The sequence below is a fragment of the Vulpes vulpes genome, chromosome 2 (assembly GCF_048418805.1).
Source record: "Vulpes vulpes isolate BD-2025 chromosome 2, VulVul3, whole genome shotgun sequence".
In the NCBI taxonomy this organism is placed as follows: domain Eukaryota; kingdom Metazoa; phylum Chordata; class Mammalia; order Carnivora; family Canidae; genus Vulpes; species Vulpes vulpes.
In genome coordinates, this window is record NC_132781.1 from 44,912,024 (window position 1) to 44,928,967 (window position 16,944).

Here is a 16,944-nt window from a genome sequence, read left to right on the forward strand (position 1 = left end):
CTTTCAGGACTTTATATTCTTTATTCATTTGATATAACTGTGGAGAATGGATGTTGGAAGGCCATTTTGTAAAAAGGAATTGCAAGATATTCACAAACTATAAGCACCAGACCAAACTATAAGCACTTAGTCCAAGGTCTGCTTTACTATATATTCTAGCCCAGTTGCAAAAAGGTTCAGAAAGATATGAATGAAGCCCCAGCTTTATTGTTCAGAAGAAACTAATCTTGATCTACTTTATGTCTTTTTCTCAGATCCCACCAGGCAGATGAAATTTAAAAAAAAATTTTTTAACAACTTGCTTCCTTTTTCTGTAGCTGGGTAACCTAATTTTTTTTTTAAGTTTTCTACTTTCCCTTTCAATGACTATTGACTTTTCTTAAAGGCCTTATATTGCTATTCCTCTTTCACAAATAGAAATCAAGACATTAAAATTGTGCAAGGTAACCTAAGTCCTTTTTAAATGAAAATATCTGAATCCATGAGCCCATCGGTTTCGGCTTCTGTGTCTTCTCTATCAGTTCAAACACTTTCATCCAGAAACAAGAGGTGGGCAGTCAGAGCACTCAGCAGATGACATAACAACCACTCAGCACAGAGCAAGTCAGCATCTTAACAATTTAGCTCTCAGGCAACTTGGTAAATTTAAAAACTCTTGAACTTCAGTTGAGACAGATACATTATTGGACAGAGTTTACCCAGAAGAATCATAGAGATTTGGAAGAACATTAATCATCACCTAATTGAAGTCCTTTTTTTTTTTTCATTTATTTTTCAGATAAGTTTTAATAACTGTACCAAAGCTACACAGCTGTTTAGCCCAACCAAGAGTAGATTCCAGGTGTTCTTTTTGCTATAGTCCACTCATCCAACCATGTTCATGTTCATTCAGTAAGTTACTACAAAGAAAAGTTCAGTGAAATTGAATTGGCTTCAGGCCTTTCCAAACAACAAAGGCCTTTCCAGCATGATGTATCAGTATGGCCCTCAATAACCTTCTATTGCCTTTCAGATCAAGGGGCCAATATCATATTTTACCTTTGGCTACCTTTGTGGGTAGTTGACTGTCAGCAAAACAAGTCTGGTAGTTTAGAACTTGATTTTAGATTTTAAATGCCACTGCATTGTTTGTCACTAAGAACAGGAACCTGAGGTTGGAATCGGGAAAATGGCACATGTGGGGTGAGACCAGTGTCATTCTGAATTTTATGGCTCTTCACCAAGGTGATTTCAGTTTTGTATTCAGAGAGCAAAATTTCCTATGACCATTGCTGGCCCTGTTTCCAAGATGTCTCCTTGCTGACTCACAAAGTAGCTTTTATATTGGCTACTACGGACTAGCTTAATAATTCTTTCATCGACTAATAAGTAAAATATCCAGCCACAGCAAAAGAATAAGTGTCAGGGGAGTGGAAGTAATAATGTCTTCAAGAGAGGAACAAGAAGTAGTAGCTGTCAGAAGCCATGAGATTTAAAGGTTGCATCTGGCTCTTGAACTGGTGTGTGTTGTTTGTTTTACCAGAGGCCAGGAGGACCCAGCAATGTGCTACGAGATGCATGTCTGGTTGCTAATATTTTGGATCCTAGAATCAAACAGGAAATCATCAAAAAATTTATCAAACAGCATCTGTCAGAATATCTAGTACTTTTTCAAGAAAACCAAGATGTAAGTAATAACCACACCAAATTGATATTACATTTGAATTTTATTGACAATTAAGTACCCTCAAATCTGATTTATATTTTAATATTACTACTGCCTTAAAATGTTGGTGGTTGAACTGTGAATCCTGGTAGGGGCTGACTGTACAGGTTGGTGGTTCTTAACCATTTTGAGGTCACTGACCTTTTAGAGAAATTAATGGGAGCTACACATACTCTCCCCAGAAAAATGTACCTATGCATAAAACTTTGCATACAGTTTTAGGATATTTACAGACCCTTATAGTTTAACATAGACCCAAGTTAATAACCTCTGGATTAAGTGAAAAAGTAGCCTAGATTCTTTAAAACTGTGAGAAATAGGGGCTCCTTGGTGGCTCAGGAGTCAGTTGAGCATCCAACTCGATTTCGGCTCAGGTCATGATCTCAGGGTTGTGAGATCAAGCCCCAAATTGTGTTCCATGCCAAACATGGAGCCTGCTTGGGATTCTCTCTCTCCGTGTCTAAAAAATAAATAAAATAACATAAAATAAAACTGGGAGAAATAGGGTACCTGGGTGGCTCAGTGGTTGAGCATCTGCCTTTGGCTCAGGATGTGACCCCAGAGTCCTGGAATTGAGTCTCACATCAAGCTCCCGGCAGGGAGCCTGCTTCTCCCCCTCTCCCCATGTCTCTGCCTCTCTCTGTGTGTCTCATGAATAAATGAATTAAAAAATCTCAAAACAAAACAAAAAACTGTGAGAAATAGAGATTTGTTCTGTTTTTCTTAGTTCTGTGTTTTTTATTATGTCAACACTACTTCTAAGCACCGGGTGGATTTTGTTCCTTACCTTCCTAAGGTTGCCTGGCTGGACAAAATCGACAGACGCTATGCCTGGATAAAACGCCAGCTTGTGGACTATGAGGAGAAATACGGCCGTATGTTTCCACGTGAGTGGTACATGACCGAGAGGATTGCAGTAGAATTTTGCCATGTCACAAGGTAGATCCCAACTCTACTGGTTCTATTGTTAATTGAGATCAATTAAAATTGGTTGATTGAAATCAATCCCCCAGTCTTTAGGAATTCTATGTTGTCTTGTGGATTGGATACCATTTCTACCTTTTGTTGTTGTTGTTTGAAAGTCCCCTTTTTAATGAGAAGTTCTTCATCTGCGCTAGATTCTTCTCTCCCTTTAGAAGCCCCTTCTCCTGTCAAAAGTCAGGTTTTATAAACCCAAAACCAAACCCTAAACTCCAGTTGCAGCTGTATTCCAACTTCTCCAGCTTCAGACTTCCAAACCTAGAGGAGAGGGCATGTGTGTGGAGGAAGAATAGAAACTTCTAGGGAAAAAAGTAAAAAAGCGTACATAAGAGCCCTGGGCTAGTAGCCTATAGTCAAAGCATGCCCCCCCCCCCCCCTTAAGAGTAATGCATCTGCTCCTGTCTTTGCTCTGGGGCTTTCCTTTGGCCTGACTCTTGCCTCAGACAGCCTGCCTTCTTGACTTAACCTAGTCAAGGTTCATCCACCAGATTCCCCTATCTTATTCGTCACCCCGCATTTTCTCCTGTATCTCCATCACATGCATCAGTGTACGGTGTATATATCCATCATCATTTTGCTTTTCTGACTTGCTACATAGTTCTAAAGGGACAGGGTAGTATCTATATCAGTGACAGGAAATATTTGCTAAACAAATTTCCTGCCCCTAATGCAGTGTTTTTATAGTCTTTGGATAGTTCATAATATCAGCATCTGAGTGTTCTGAGCATTCTAAAGACTTTCTGTCATTCCTCCTGTCTGCAGTTTCATGAATGCAGCCCAGGGCCAGATAGTTCATTTGTATTGAAGAATTAAAATCTAAGGTTAGATCAGTGTGTCCATGACAAAGCTAAAGCTAGAGTCAAAACTTTTTATTCTTTACTTGCAGCTATACCGCAGCAGTGGTGGTAACAGGGTTTATCTATGCCCATAGATAACAGAGTTATCTATGCCCTTCTTTTTTTTTTAAGATTTTATTTATTTATTCATGAGAGGCAAAGAGAGAGAGGCAGAGACACAGGCAGAGACAGAAGCAGGCTCCATGCAGGGAGCCTGATGTGGAACTCAATCCTGGGTCCAGGATCATGCCGTAGGCTGAAGGCAGACACTCAACTGCTGAGCCACCTAGACATCCCCCATTTTTTTTAAATTTTTTTTTAAATTTTTATTTATTTATGATAGTCACAGAGAGATAGAGAGAGAGGCAGAGACACAGGCAGAGGGAGAAGCAGGCTCCATGCACCCGGAGCCCGACGTGGGATTCGATCCCGGGTCTCCAGGATCGCGCCCTGGGCCAAAGGCAGGTGCCAAACCGCTGCGCCACCCAGGGATCCCTCCATTTTTTTTTTTTTAAGATTGTTTTTATTTGGGCAGCCCTGGTGGCTCAGCGGTTTAGCGCCGCCTTCGGTCCAGGACGTGATCCTGGAGACCTGGGATTGAGTCCCACATCAGGCTCCTTGCATGGAGCCTGCTTCTCCCTCTGCCTATGTCTCTGCGCATCTCTCTCTCTCTCTCTCTCTCTCTCTCTCTCTCTGTGTGTGTGTGTGTCTCTGATGAATAAATAAATAAAATCTTTAAAAAAAAAAGATTTTTTTTTTATTTAGCAGTTGGAGAAACAGAGCATAAGCAGGGGGAGGGGCAGAGGGAGAGGGAGAAGCAGACTCCCTGCTGAGTGGGGAGGCTGATGTAGGGCTCTATCCCAGGACTTAGAGGTCACGACCTGAGCCACCTAGGCACCCCTTATCTATGCCCTTCTAACAGTGCACAATTATATTAACTCCAGCCTAATTTTTTAAAAAAGTCCCATGTCTAAAGCATAACTCAGCCACTTTAGAATAATTGATGGTAGGCATCTTTCTTAAAATCATGGAGAATACAATCAAGTTGTACGCTTTAAACACATATTTATTTTGAAGGACAGAACTTGCCAAGATTTCTTAAGGGATATTGGCTATTGACTTTATTTTTTTTAAGATTATTTATTCATGAGAGACAGAGAGAGAGAGAGAGAGGCAGAGACACAGGCAGAGGGAGAAGCAGGCTCCTTGCAAAGAGCCTGATGTGGGACTGAATCCTGGATCTTGGGATCATGCCCTGAGCCAAAGGCAGATGCTCAACTCCTGAGCCACCCAAGCGTCCCTATTTTTTTTTTTTAGTAGACTTTATTTTTTAAAGTAATTTTAGGATTATAGCAAAATTGAAAGGGAGATACAAAGGTTTCCCATATACTCCTGTCCCCACACGTGCATAGCCCCCCAATTATCAGCATCCCCCACCAAAATGTACATTTGTCACAATGGACGAGCCTGCACTCACAGACCATTATCACTCAGAGTCCACAGTTTACATTAGGCTCGTTCAGTCCTGATGTTGTACATTCTCTGTGGCTGTTGTTTCAGAAGCACATTTGCTACCATCGGTTTAATGTTGATTCGAGGACAATTGTGATTGTCACTTTCTAAGTCCTGATTAGCAAAGAAAGCAAATTCCTTGAGAAATTGATAACTAATTTTCTTCGGCCTATATAGTTCAGTGACTTGCAAACTAATTCTGTGAAAAATGCAGTCTGTAGGAGACTAGAAGTATACTAATGCCACAAATCTGCTATCATTGTGCTGATTGTGTTGCTGCTATTGCTGCCATATTTTTGGAATTTTGGCTAAAATCCTACAGATACATAATTTTCAAATAATCGCAGAGGCTCTTTGATTTTGCCATTTATTTGTATGGGAAGATAATCATAGCTCAGTACTTACTAAGAGCTCTCAGGTCACTGTTTCCTTACAGTGCCCATTCTGAAGCAGAACATTGAAGTGGTACATAAGCTTCACAGGCAGGAACCACCTGAGCATGTACATGCCACTTTTCCATGGGGATTTTAGTCTGTTTCTGGGGTTCCTGCTCTCTGGTTGAAGAGATGGTTATTGACCTCTTTGGAAGAGAGAGCTTTATAATTCAGTAAAAATATATGCATTTTTATAAAATACTGAGTAAGTGCTTTATATGGAAACAAATTATGGAAAGTTTGAAAGATCTAAAAATAGTAGTAACCATGTAAACAATTTGATCTCCTTAATCCTTGATTTTTTTGACTAGTGGTTAATTTTACCTTCAAATTCTTATTTAGATTATGTATTTCTGTTCTCCAAACATTAAACTTAGTTGGTAACAGACCTCAGGGTTTGAAATGACCACATACTTTTTCTTTCTTGGGGGGGTGTAAGCTATAAACTATTTAACCTATCTTGAACAGGTTTTTGTTTTTGTTTTTGTTTTGTTTTTTACAACATTCTTATTTCTTTATTTTGAAGGACAGAACTTGCCAAGATTATGCGTACCAGAGCTAAGGAAATTGAAGTGAAACTGCTTCTTTTTGCTATTCAGAGAACAACTAACTTTGAGGGATTTCTTGCAAAACGCTTCTCCGGGTGCACCCTAACAGATGGAACTCTGGTAGGACCTTCCTGAGTGGGGCTGAAACACAAAATCAGGGGTTTTGGGTGGTTGGGCTTCACTTCAGTCTTTCCAAGTTCGGTGATTCCATCTGGTGGCTTGAGTGCTCAATCTTTCATTCCAAGGATTTCACTAAATTATGTGAATGGCAATGCAGAGTACTCTGTAGATTTCGTGTTTTCTATTATGCAGTATTTCACATTTTTAGAATATTTTGTCATCATTTTATCTAAATAGTGGCTCCATTTTACAGACTGGTAATTTTGTGAGTTACAGAGGCTTCACTTATTGAATTACAAATACTATATTACTTTGTGACTATTGAGTTTTATCATAGTTAGGGTATATTTTACTTTAGAGATTGTTTTCTTAATGTCTCTGGTGAGCAAACCAGGTCATTGTGTCTCTGTAGACCTCACAGCCAAATATACAAATCCGCATGTCAGAGAAACACTAAAAGATTAAAACACAAGGTACATAAGTCTGAGAACTATGCACCTCCATTGGAAAGATGGAGTATGTGTTGTTGGTTAAGATTACTTAATGTCTACATAAGCAAAGACTAGGTTCAAAGCATCTCTCTAAAAACTTCTCTTTGGAAACCCAGCCTCCTTGCTAATATATCCATATGCTTTCTTCAGATTTCCTATCCATGAGGAATCAAACTTTTATGGTAATTTCTGTTTGTATTATTACACACGTGCGCACACACATACCTTGGGCTCTTTGATTGCAGAAATCGTGGTTGATTCATCTCTGTTCCCTAGTCATGCAAAAAAAAATACACAGACCTGTCTGTGTAGGCCAGCAGGAATGAGGAGGAAGAGGAGGGAAGGAGGAAGAAATCAAAGTTGAGAGAGTCAGACCTCTTAAATGCCTTTAAAACTGGTAACAACAGAAAAGTGATGTGATTTGGTAGGAAAATCCTTGGACCAACAAATCAAGAGACACTTGTGATCATCTAGATCCTGCTAGAATTCAGAACTGCCTCCTCTGTTACATGAAAAGAAGAAACTATCCTTAAATAACAGAGTAGTAGGGAAATAAACAAGACATCAAACCCAGAAGCCATAAAGAAAAGTACTGAAAGATTTCACAACATATAAAAAGAATGAAAGAGACAATAATGTAATTAACGATACACAATAAGCTGGGGGGGAAAAACAGCTTAAGCTATAAGACAAATTATTAATATCCAAAATAATTTTTTTTTAAATCAATAAGAAAAAGGCAAGTAACCAACTAGAAAAATGGGTACAGAGCAGGAAATTCACTGAAGAAATAGTTGGCCAATAAACATGAAAAAAAAAATAGAACAGGATACTAATTTTCTTACATCAGGTTGGCAAAAAAATTACAAGACTAACAATACAGGACTTTAGTGCTAGTATACAAATCAGTATAGCCGTTTTGGAGAGCCAGTTGTCATGTATCAAAAATTTAAATTTCACAACTAGTTATAGGGTCTACAAAAAAATTCATACCTGTAGAGGAGGATGTACCAAGAAAGGGGTGAGCTACAGCCATAAAAGAAATAAAAAATAAATAAATAATTAATTAATTAAAAATAAATAAATAAATAAATTTGGAGATTTCTATACTGTTCATCACTGGAGAATAGTTAAATAAAATATGGTATACCCTTACTATGGAATAGTGGTAAAATGGGAGATCAATCTAGATGTACTATCATAGAAAAGAAACATCTCAGATACATTGTCAAGTGGAAAATGTAAGCTACAGCCCAGTATATATGGTGTAATTCCACACTTAAGAAACAAAGAGCATGTTTATGTGTATAAATATCTCAGAAAAAGGTCTAGAAATGACAATAATGGATGTTCTGGGGAAGGAAGTTGGAGTGAGACTATGTGGAGAAGCAAAGAATTATTTTTTCATTTTATTCTGGTATTATGTTTGAATTTTTCTTACACAAATGCATTTGAGTAGTTTTTTAAAAATACTTTTTTGTATTTACATGCTTTAATGAAGTTATTTTTCAGTTTTGTTTTTGTTTTTTTTAATGAGGGAGATGAGCCAAAACAGTGACTTCCAAACTATTTAACAAATTCTAATGTGGAATCCACACAGAATATTGACTGACATTTTTTGAACATCCACTGTGTGTTCTACACTGCTATAAGTGCCTTTTCCTGCGGTCAGTCACTTTGTTTTATCAGCTATAGGAGGGAGGTCCTATATTCATTTAAAACTTACTAGCAGTCACACAGCTAATACGTAAATACAGAAAAACAGCTACTCTGGTTGAAGCAGGGAAGAGCAGAGATTGGGCTTGGAGTCCCATTCCCTTGTTCACCCTTCACCTTTATTACCTTCTCTAGCCCCTACCCGTTTAGGCCTAAAATCCTGGGACTTCAGTGGAATCCCTTCTATGCCTCCTTGTAAGACCTGCCTCAGAGCGCAACCTGGGTGGCTTAGTGGTTTAGCACCACCTTTGGTCCAGGGCGTGATCCTGGAGACCCAGGATCAAGTTCCACGTCAGGCTCCCTGCATGGAGCCTGCTTCTCCCTCTGTCTCTGCCTCTCTCTCTCTCTCTCTCTCTCTGTGCATCTCTATGAATAAATAAATAAAATCTTAAAAAAAAAAAAAAAAAGACCTGCCTCAGAGTAGGTGCATCATGAGCTGGTCCGTCAGGATACTGGGCTGAAGAGTGGTGCCGGCAACACTGAGTTTTAAGGCAAATCCGTAAGGCCCTGCCTGCTTCAGGCCAGACATGACCGTATTGAAATAAAATACTAGGAACCACAGAACACTCTTTCCTACTTAAAAAATAAAAATACATATGTATACTGCTCTGCTTGTTACCTCATGTTCAAAATCGGTTTCTTTTTACTAACAAGGACAATTGGCCATGGAACAAATGAAAATGCCCATAAAAAAAAAAGATGCAAATCACAAAAGGAAATAATAGGTGATAGAAATGCGATTGAAAGAAGAATGCATCTCTCTCTTGAGAAGTATTTGGTTGGCTTCAGCAGTGCCTGATAGCCTCACATTGGCCCTCCTCTCTGCCCTACCCATGCTGTGTTTCTGGCCTGGTTTCAGAGAGACTCATGCAGCTCTGGGTTCATCCCAAAGAGATCTGCTTGGGGACAGGAGGTTTAAGCATTGAACATAGACCTCACGTGGGAGTGCCCCCCTATGCACCTGGGGCTTCCATCTGAGCAGGGTCAGGGGAGCATAAGGACAGGTTCCATGAGCCAGTATTCCAGCTAACTGTGTGGGAAATAGATCCCAGTGAAGGCTGCTTGAATAACATTAGTGCCAAACACCTGTTTCAGACCATTCTTCTCCTCTGGCTGGGCCCTACTTCCTGGTGATTTTGCTTTTACATTTAGAACTATAGGATTACAGGGGAACAAATGGCCCCATTGTATCTGATGACCAGCATAGCCTATAAACTTGGAGCTGTCCCAGGACATATCACATCTCATTTGTACTAGGAAGTACACCACAGGTCCAAAGAGGTAGTGTAATGTGGGCCAGGAAGGCCCCTTCTGGACAGGGTGAACCTATTGAACAGGATAACCAGGTACGTACCATGGGAAAACTGGCAGGAGCTGTTTGAAGACGTTGTTTTTTAATAGAAAATAGGTATAGGAATGTCACAATGGCAGGTGGCCCCCTGTAAGCACATTCTATATGAGGAAGGAGAGGGCTTGGAGGTGCTTATTTCTCAGGGCAGTGTGGCCTCTTCACTTGAGCTCACTCTGCCAGGGCCAGGCTCCTAGACTGTAGCCTTCAACCTCCTGACAGGTGCTGTGCTCTGCAAGGTTGGTCATGGTCAGCTGGGAACACTTGAACCTTTGCAGTTTTTTTGTTTTTTTGTTTTTTTGTTTTTTTTGCAGTTTTGTTTTCTTGTTTTTGTGTCTGTGTTTTGGTTTATTACCAATTTCTTCCCTTTTTTGTCTTCTGTTTTGGAAATTTTCTGGCATAATTGACCTATAAATTTCTCCGATTGTTCAGTTGTTGCTTCTATCAAGTTTGCAGAGAATTTTAGGTTAAAGATCCTTGCCCAGAAAATCCTGCTAAGACATACACTCTTTATTCTCCCCTCCCAATAATCAACTATCTTTTCCACAGACTTCTCCAAATCATTCAAATTCTTTAGACCAGACTTCCTCTGGACCACTCTTTGTCCTAGCATGACCCAGCAACCATTCTGCATTCCAAGTCCTGACAGTGGCTGGTCCATAACCCTTAATGATTATCCCTTAAAAATTAGTTTCTAGAAAGGCAGCAGAACTCCTGTTGCCTCCTCAATAAGGCAGGCAGGTCTTAGCCAATCAGCTCACTGCAGCCCCACTGTGGGAATATGTAAATGATATGCTTCTCACTGTGGGTGGTGGTCTCTCTGAGCCTGGCTCTGTCATCTTGCTGTGGGCCAAGTGGGGACACACCTTCACCTGCAGCCTGTAGACCTCAGTAGCAGGGCCACTGGTGGATCAGTCATGGCCACTGGCTCCCAAAAGTGTTGGGCTGTGCTGGGGTTACAAGTGGTCTGACTCCCCAGTCTAGCTGCTCAGCACCCCACCTGAAGAAGCTGCTCCTTGTCTCCTTACCTCCTCCCTGTGCTGTCTTGCTTTTGGGAAAAATCTTCTGTGGTTACCATTTTATTTCAGGGCATCAGAATAAACTACAAAATGAACCAAGATATTATCTTGATACCCTTTAACATATGCCAGATTTCAGAGAAGGTTAGTGAATTCCTTGCAAACTTACGGAACAGATAAGTCAGCCAGTCAGGTGGACCATAGACCCTCCCAGGTCCACTCATCCCTTCTCACTGTATTATTCAGATCCTTTTAAGCCTCTTGCTGACTGATGAATAAGTAGAGTGAGCAGGAGAGGCGATGATCTCATCTGGAAGAGCCTGCCACAGTCCAGTTCCTCCAAACTGATCAGTGTGATGCATCATCATTGGCTCTTTTTTGACAGATGCAATTTTGACATCTGAAAGAAATGGAAACTGAAAGAACCTTAAGGATAGGGCTTGTCTTGTTTTTGTGGTACTAGCCCTAACATGTTTACAGTGTCCTGTGCTGTAATTTACTGGAAGAAGTGAGCTGCCTTTTGCTAATTGCCTAAACTCCTGGCCCGTAAGAGAGATTCAAAATACTCTGTAAATTAAAATGCCTTGAAATTAAAAGCAAATGTGTGGGTGTGATTAACTATACCTGCAGGCATTCTTAGTGACTCAATGATTAGATTCAAGGTAAATATTATATTCAACCTCTGTGAAAGCAGAGTGGGTTAAGTTTTTCTTTTAAGATTTTGTTTATTCATGAGAGACACAGAGAGAGAGAGAGAGAGAAGCATAGACATAGGCAGAGGGAGAAGCAGACTCCATGCAGAGAGCCCGATGTGAGACCTGATCCCGGAACTCCAGGATCACGCTCTGGGCCAAAGGCAGGCACTTAACCACTGAGCCACTGGAGCAATGTTCCAGTTAGGTTAAGTTTTTGTAAAAGACTCACTGAGTTTGGGAGATTTTGGGTTTTGTTTTTGTTTTTGTTTTTGTTTTCTTAAATAAAATTTAAAATTTTCCCATTTCATGTAGCTGGATTTCCCCTCCTCTTGGCCATTGCATAAATTGCCTTTCTAAATAGAATCATCCTTTGGCTTATAGGGATGCTTTTAGTACATATTATATTTGCCTGATTTTTAAAATTACATTATAAATGTATAAGCTATAGACATAATTTTTAACCATGAAGTTTGAGCATAAGATGTTTGCAGAAAGCTCACTATGTAAGAAAGCCCACAAGAGTGGCTTGCCCTGTACTTCAGTCTTACAGCAACTTAACACCTGAGTCAGGGAGACCATGTAAGTGGAGGAGGAACAGGGTTTCAGCAGTTCTGCCACAGTATGATGACTTCTGTCCTGAGCAAGGAAATAGCTCTCCTTTGATTTCAAAATGCTTTATAAATAATTTCTTTGATGATAAAGGAATGTATTCCTTCATTTAAATAACATCTGAAGAAGAGATTAACTTCTGTTAATTTGTTTCTGAGAAGAAAGTAATACATGGTCAAGATAGAAAAGGTAGAAATTATACCAAGAACGGAGACAAGAGAAAACATCATTCATTTTCCCATCAGAGATGGTAGTGTGTTCTTTTTATAAAGTTGAAATTGCACCTTTTTTTTTTTTAGATTTATTTATTTATTAGAGAGAGAGAGAGAGAGTGGGAGGTGAGGAGGAGCAGAGGGAGAGAGAATCTCAAGCAGACTGCACTAGCACTGAGCCCAACACGGGCCTCCATCTCACAACCCTGAGATAGTGACCTGAACAGAAATCAAGAGTCAGACACTCAACTGACTAAGCCACCCAGGCATCCTTGGGTTGTTTGTCTTTTATTCTTGAGTTATGGGAATGTTTTGGGGTTGTTGTTTTTTTAAAGATTTTATTTATTCATGGGAGATACAGAGAGAGGCAGAGACATAGACAGAGGGAGAAGCCAGCTGCCTGTGAGGAGCCTGATGCAGAACTCAATCCCAGGATCCTGGGATTACGCCCTGAACCAAAAGCAGATGCTCATTGAGCCACCCAAGTGCTCCTGTGGGAATGTTTTTAAAAAATGTTTTCTAGGGGATCCCTGGGTGGCTCAGTGGTTTACTGCCTGCCTTCAGCCCAGGGCGTGATCCTGGAGTCCCAGGATCGAGTCCCACGTCAGGCTCCCTGCTTGGAGCCTGCTTCTCCCTCTGCCTGTGTCTCTGCCTCTGTGTGTGTGTGTGTCTCTCATGAATAAATAAATAAAATCTTAAAAATAAATAAATAAATAGATAGATAAATAAATAAATAAAATGTTTTCTAAATATATTCTGTCATTTATCAGATACATGATTTATAAATATTTTCTCCCATTCTGTGGATTGTCGTTTCACTTTTTTGATAGTGTCCTTTGATATACAAAAGTTTTCCGTTTTGATGAAATCCTACTTTCTTGTTTTTTTTTCTTTTGTTATTTGAGTTTTGGTGTCATCCCCAAGGTCACAAGCACTTAACCTGTGCTTTATGCTAAGAGTTTTATAGTTTGGGACTCTTATATTTATTTATTATTATTTTTAAAAATTTTATTTAGTTATCCATGAGAGAGACAGACACACACAGAGGGAGAAGCAGGCTCCTCGCAGGGAGCCCAATGCAGGACTTGATCCCTGGACTCGGGATCATGCCCTAAGCCAAAGGCAGACGCTCAACCATTGAGCCACCCAGGCATCCCTGGACTCTTATATTTAGATCTTTGATTCATATCGAGCTTATTTTTATATATGATATGTAAATATGGTTTTATAGCTTTTCTTCCTATGTCATATCTTTTTTTTTTTTTTTTTTTTTTATGATAGTCACAGAGAGAGAGAGAGAGAGAGAGAGGCAGAGACACAGGCAGAGGGAGAAGCAGGCTCCATGCACCGGGAGCCTGACGTGGGATTCGATCCCAGGTCTCCAGGATCGCGCCCTGGGCCAAAGGCAGGCGCCAAACCGCTGCGCCACCCGGGGATCCCTTTTTTTTTTTTTACAATAGTCACACAGAGAGAGAGAGAGAGGCAGAGACACAGGCAGAGGGAGAAGCAGGCTCCATGCACCGGGAGCCCGACGTGGGACTCGATCCCGGGTCTCCAGAATCGCACCCTGGGCCAAAGGCAGGCGCCAAACCGCTGCACCACCCAGGGATCCCCCTATGTCATATCTTAAGTGGTTTCTCAGTAATTATATTTCATGGTAGAGATGGTCCACAATTTCCCTAACTATCCTTTTCTTGTTGGACCCTTAAGTACTTGTCATTTTTTCTTTTTAAAAAAAAATATTTTATTTATTCATGAAAGAGAGAGAGAGAGAGAGAAAGAGAGAGAGAGGGGGGCAGAGGGAGAAGTAGGCTCCATGCAGGGAGCCTGACACGGAACTTGATCCCGGGTCTCCAGGATCACGCCCCGGGCTGAAGGCGGTGCTAAACCGTTGGACTACCGGGGCTGCCCCATTTTTTCATTATTATAAACAAGACCACAGCAAACAAATTTTTGTTCAAATTGGAGATAAGTTTCTTATGCTACAAGTTGAATTACAGGGCCAAAAGAGAGGAGTTTTTCAAATTTAAGATAGCCTCTGTTTTGGGGTGCCTGGGTGGCTCACTCAGTTACTTGCCTGCCTTTGGCTCAGGTCATGATCCTGGGGTCCTGGGATTGAGCTCTGCATTGGGCTTCCTGCTCAGCAGAGAATCTGCCTCTCCCTCTCCCACTTCCTCTGCCTGTGCACAAGCTCTCTCTCTCTCTCTCTCTCTCTCTCTCTGGAAAGTAAAAAAAAAAAAAAAGATAGCCTCTGTTTTCTGTATTCTTGTGTCTTAATGCCTCTGCTTAATCTCCCAGCGCTAGTCTTGATGTTAGTGATGGTTTGTAAAGGTTCAGAAGAGTTACTCTTTGTTTTCATGTAATTTGTGGTGCTAATGCACTGATGCTTAATGTAAAGGGATAACTCTGCCAGATTAAAACAAAAAAAAAGGCAAAGCAATCTGAAACTTTTTTTTAGAGTAATACACGCTTCCTCCTAGGAATATACTCAAGAAAATTGAAAATTCAAAAAAAATTTGAAAATTCTTTTATGTTCATATAAAAACTTGTACATGAATGTTCATGGCAGCACTATTCACAGTAGCTAAAAAGAAGAAACAACCCAAATATCTTTTAATGAACAAATGGTTAAGCAAAATGTGGTATACCCACACAGTGGAATATTATTCAGCCAAAAAAAAAAAGGGGGACTGAAATACTGACACATATTACAGGTTGAACCTTTAAAACACAATACAAAGTGAAAGAAGCCAGATGCAAAAGGCCACATTTTATATGAAATGTCCAGAATAGGCAAACTCATAGAGACAGTAAGTGGATTAGGAGTCACCAGGGATTGGGGGAAGGGGAGGATTGGAAGTAATAGCTAATGGATATGGGGCTTCCTTTGGGGTAAAAGTGTTCTGGAACCGAACGGTGGTGATGATGGTGGCACCATCTCGTGAACATACTGAAAATCACCTAACATGGTGAATTTGATGTTAATTATATGTCACAATTTTAAAATATTACAGGTTTTAGGAAATAGATTAGTTATATATATCTTCACTCTTCAGATAATTTGTCTACCAAAAAAAGAAAAATGTATACTTGTTAAAGCTCTAACAGAATAAAGTATTTTTTTTATTTTTTAATTTTTTTTAAAGATTTATTTCCTTATTCATGAGAGACAGAGAGAGAGGCAGAGACCTAGGCAGAGGGAGAAGCTGGCTCCCTGCCTGGAGTCCAAGATCCAGATCACAGGATCACGCCTTGAGCCTAAGGCAGACACTCAACTGCTGAGCCACCCAGGCATCCCAGAATAAAATATTTCAAAAGAACAATCTCTTCCTTCTTAATTACTCTAAATTCCTCTCCCCAGAGATGTCTACTGTTTAAGAGTTGGGGGTATATTTTTGAGACTGTGCTATAAGTTATGCACATGCACGCATGCACACACAGGTTGCACACACACAGGTTTTTTTTGTTTTGTCTATAGAAAATAGAAACTTTTGCCCGTGTCTGAAGAGGATTTTATTGAGTGTTTCTCATCCAATCAAGATTTATTCACAGACTTTTAAAAAAGATTTTATTTATTAATTTGATAAAGATGGCACAAACAGGGGGAGCAGCAGGAAGAGGGAGAAGCAGACTCCCCATTGAGCAGGGAGCCCCACATGGGGCTCAATCCCAGGACTCTGGGTTCATGACCTGAGCAGAAGACAGATGCTTAACTGACTGAGCCACCCAGGCACTCCTCATGAACGTTTTTAAAGCTATTTGTGTATAGCCTTGGCAAAAGATGAAAAATTGAATCAGACGGGTGCCTATTGTTTAGTGGAGAAAGAAGCTATACATAACGGTCACAACATAAGATATGAGCACGGTGGTACTGAGATAGGTCCCAGCAATATTAAACCAGGTGTGCAGGGCCCTGTGTTTAGTCATACCAGCTGAAGCCTCCAGGCCATCTCTTTAAGGACAAATCAGGAGTTGAGCTGGAATAAAGTATTTATGGAATGAGAAATGCAGAAGTTGTGGAATTTTCGTCTACTAACTGAAAGCTTTCTCCTCCAGGAAAAGGAAACAGATGAGTCTTAAATTTCAGAGCTCCTTCTCTGATCATTTGAAGTGTCCAGCAAGGGTCTCAGAAAAGGATTTGTGCGGGCAGACCCAGATGCAGATGCACTACTGACCAAAGCCAGCTTCTCTCCCTAGCAGTAAATTAGACTGCTTGTCCATCCCGTGGACCTTATTTTTTTGGAGGTGGTGGGAATCCCATGTGTTTAATTAGTAGGAGTTAACTTGCTGTATGTAGAATTTTTCTTTCCCTTATGGACTTGAAGTCAACTGTCATCATAGCACAAATTATGAATTCTTTTTAAATTGGAAAGTCGTTCAGTTCTTGGCATTTTTTTTTTTGTTTTGTTTAGCAACCCAGAGCTCATGGAATATGTCATTTGAGTTATTTAAGATCTAAACCCAAACTTGTAATTCTTTATGGTCTATGACAGCTGCAGAGAAGAAATGAGAAGTGTGGTCTGGTTGGCTCCAATAAGGGGGCTCTTGCATAGAAGGCCGAGTTGTGCTGGTGATTGCTCCTTGCAAAGACATTCTTTCATCACAGCAAATTAGTCCGAGCAGAAACACAGCCTACCAAACAGCAGGAGTCTGTGCCTGCCCCTTGATGTTTGGGGGGGGGGGGGGGGGGGTTGTTCTTTTTTTAAAGATTTTATTTA

General features: G+C 40.3%; 1 protein-coding gene across 3 annotated transcripts in view; it reads left to right on the top strand.

The window, feature by feature from the left end:
* VPS53 (VPS53 subunit of GARP complex) overlaps positions 1-16,944 on the top strand; it is a 140,421-nt gene that overhangs the window by 54,997 nt on the left and 68,480 nt on the right. For all 3 annotated transcript variants that reach the window (XM_026016052.2, XM_072747920.1, XM_072747919.1), the window contains 3 exons: positions 1,523-1,666; positions 2,502-2,644; positions 5,995-6,136. In XM_026016052.2, coding sequence (XP_025871837.1) covers positions 1,523-1,666; positions 2,502-2,644; positions 5,995-6,136 — 429 coding nt within the window. The remainder of the gene's footprint in view (positions 1-1,522; positions 1,667-2,501; positions 2,645-5,994; positions 6,137-16,944) is intronic.